Source organism: Gastrolobium bilobum, unplaced genomic scaffold (assembly GCF_033153095.1).
Source record: "Gastrolobium bilobum isolate Gb01-03AN ecotype WA unplaced genomic scaffold, APGP_CSIRO_Gbil_v1 utg4504, whole genome shotgun sequence".
In the NCBI taxonomy this organism is placed as follows: domain Eukaryota; kingdom Viridiplantae; phylum Streptophyta; class Magnoliopsida; order Fabales; family Fabaceae; genus Gastrolobium; species Gastrolobium bilobum.
Genome location: NW_026899275.1, coordinates 704,532 through 707,539, shown reverse-complemented (window position 1 = coordinate 707,539; position 3,008 = coordinate 704,532). Strand labels below are relative to the sequence as shown.

Sequence of the window (3,008 nt, the reverse complement as noted above, 5' to 3'; positions counted from 1 at the left end):
TTTAAATAATCTTATATTAGAAATTATGTTTAGTTTGTTAACCTCAACTTTGTAGAAAATAAAATAATGAAAACAAGTGGGACCTTAAAATTTAAATTTTAAATGAATATATAGTACTGAGTAATGGGTTTTTTCACCATTTTGCCCCTCATTAATTATTTAATAACAATTTTGCCCCTTATTGCAAACTATCTACCAATCTGCCCCTCTTTAATCGATTAAGCCAAAAATTTAATCGATTAAATGGTCAAATGAAGATTTAATCGATTAAATTTTCAACTTAATCGATTAAATCTTCCTCTTTATCAGAAGAACAACCTTATGCATGAGAGATTTAATCAATTAAATAGGGAGATTTAATTGACTAAATCTTCAAGTCAACGATTTTTGCCGATTTTGACCATTTAATCGATTAAATTTTTTGCTTAATCGATTAAAGAGAGGCAGATTAGTAGATAGTTCTGAATAAGGAGCAAAATAGTTATTAAATAATTAATAAGGGGCAAAAGGGTAAAAAAACCCTGAGTAATGGGTGAATAATGAGTTATCCGAACCTTCCTTGACTAATTAACTAATGAAGGGTAGAATCGAAGAGTCCATAACTTGTGCTACCTTCCATTAGTTCATTGGCCATGGTGAGAGCATTCCTCAGTAGGAGTGGCAAATTACTTTCATCACATGCATTTATTAAGGGTCAAACTAATTGTCCTTTGGACTGACTTAATAATGTGGAAACTATAAGAAGTATCCATAAATTATGTGTTTTATATTATACAATATTAAAAAAATGATGCTCATTTTATAGATGGCTGTGAAAAATATATTAAATTTGGCAGTATCTGTAACAATAATTTGAAGTTATTCACATCTTTAATTTCTATACATAAGCCAAAGCTTTGTGATATACGAGCATATATTGCATAGCAAATCCATTAGGCAAAGCAAAATCCAAGATGGCCTCTCTCATAATCTTCAGTTCAAAATCCGATGAAGACTTCTGGTTCATCCAATTCAATGAGATGCTGAGTGAAACCAACCTCGAAACCTTGAATAATATACCCGTTTGCATTTACCAAGTTCCCAAATCTTTGAGTTGTGCCAAACCAGAAGCTTTTACTCCACAAATCATAGCCATTGGTCCTTATAACCATTTTCGTCCAGAGTTCTATCCCATGGAAAGGTTCAAAATATTTTCAGCCAAAAGGGTCATCCAGCACTTCAACACACACGACATCAATCAACTAGTTAAGAAACTGAGCAACACAGTGTCATTCGTCCGTGCTTGTTATCACAAATACTTGCACATCAACGACGATACCTTGTTATACACCATGGTCATTGATGGTTTGTTCTTATTGTATTTCTTTCACAACTATCTTGACGAGAAAGAGTCTTGTTCTTTCTTGACAGGTGTAGGGCAACAACTTGAGAAAAGTGGTGTGAAGCATACCAAAGATGACATCATCAAAGACGTGTTCATGGTGGAGAATCAAATTCCAACCTTCATAATGAGAAGGATCTTGGTGATTGAAAGCTCCGAAGATAAACTTATAGTTGAAGAAAAATTAGGTTCTATGCTCTTGTCTTTCTGTACGAAACACTGTCCACTCAAGATAACACAGACATGGACAAAAGCTCTCGCTAATCGTTATCATCTCTTGGATCTCATGTACCATTTGGTGGTTCCTGAGAATGAAAAGTCAGAAACAACAGCAACATCTGAAAGAGAAGGTATGTGTAATACCTCTGCCACTGATGCTCCTAAATCCAAGAAATGCTCAATATCTGAAGGCATAGACAAAGTCAAAAAGAAAGTTTATGTTCCAATAAAGGGGACACGAGACTATCTCAAAAAGATGAAGGAGATGAATCTTTCTCTCTTGTCACCAATTAAACCATGCATAGATGGAATCGTGAGTATGCTAAACGTGTGTCAAAATTCTACATCAGAAACGTCCCCTTTTGACATTGAAGCTCCTAAGGTTGTTCTCATTCCTTCTGTGCGTGAGCTTCGTTCTGTTGGGATCAATTGTAAACCCTCTGAAGGTGGCATCAGCACCATTCATTTCGATGAGAGTGTGTATATATTTTACCTCCCTGTGATCGAATTGGATGCCAACTCTGAAGTGATAATGAGAAACCTTGTGGCTTATGAGGCTTTGACTCAACCAAATTCACTCATATTCACAAGGTACACTGAATTGATGGGAGCAATGATAGACACTTTGGAGGATGTTAAGCTTCTAAAGGATGCAGATATCATAGAAAAAACAAGCTCTCTCAGTGTTGATGGAACTCTGGAACTTTTCAATGGGATGAACAAATCCATTGGACCCACCAAGACTGTGAAGTTATTGGATGAAACCATTGAGAAAGTTAACAAGTGCTACCGTAAAAAGCAGAAGTTCAGCCTCTGCAGGAGCTTCACCAGTTATGTCTACTCTTCATGGCAGTTCTTCACACTTCTTGCGACCTTGGTGCTCTTGGCCATGACGGCACTTCAAACAGTCTGCACCGTTTATGATTGTCCCAGTCATTTTAGACACAAATAATTTTTTCATATCATTTTCATTTTTACGGGTTGTGGTCAAAATAATTATGGAAAGTGTACTTGCATTTTCGATGCGAGAAATAAAAAACATGTATTTTCCAAAAAAAAAGAAAAAGAAAGAAGGAATGAACATGTTGTAATTGTTTTCGATTTTAAGTTTAGAAACTAGAGATAGAATATTCATATTACTAATTTTTTTTATTTCTATTTCTAATCCACTACGACTCTAATCAACATTCGATTTCATTTTTCAATCGACAATTTCTGAAAAATTTTCAAAAAAAGAGAAAAAAAAATCAACTTTTAATGTATTCCTTGAAATACATAGTTATATTATAATAGTACGTAATGGATTGGTAGTAGTAATAATTGATAGTATAAATATTCTACCCGTAAAAACTAATGGATTTATTTTCAAAATTTTATTATTAAAAAAATACAAAATCAATAATTATCG

The 3,008-nt window shown here is 34.0% G+C and overlaps 1 protein-coding gene across 1 annotated transcript; it reads left to right on the top strand.

Moving 5' to 3' along the window:
• The first annotated feature begins 953 nt into the window (after window positions 1-953).
• Window positions 954-2,552, top strand: LOC133289091 (putative UPF0481 protein At3g02645). The gene has a single exon (XM_061486956.1). The coding sequence runs from the start codon at window positions 954-956 to the stop codon at window positions 2,550-2,552; it is 1,599 nt and encodes a 532-aa protein (XP_061342940.1).
• Window positions 2,553-3,008: the final 456 nt, after the last annotated feature.

What these genes read in the sequence shown, in the direction of transcription:
- LOC133289091 (XM_061486956.1), top strand. Translation starts at nt 954, where the DNA reads ATGGCCTCTCTCATAATCTTCAGTTCAAAATCCGATGAAGACTTCTGG.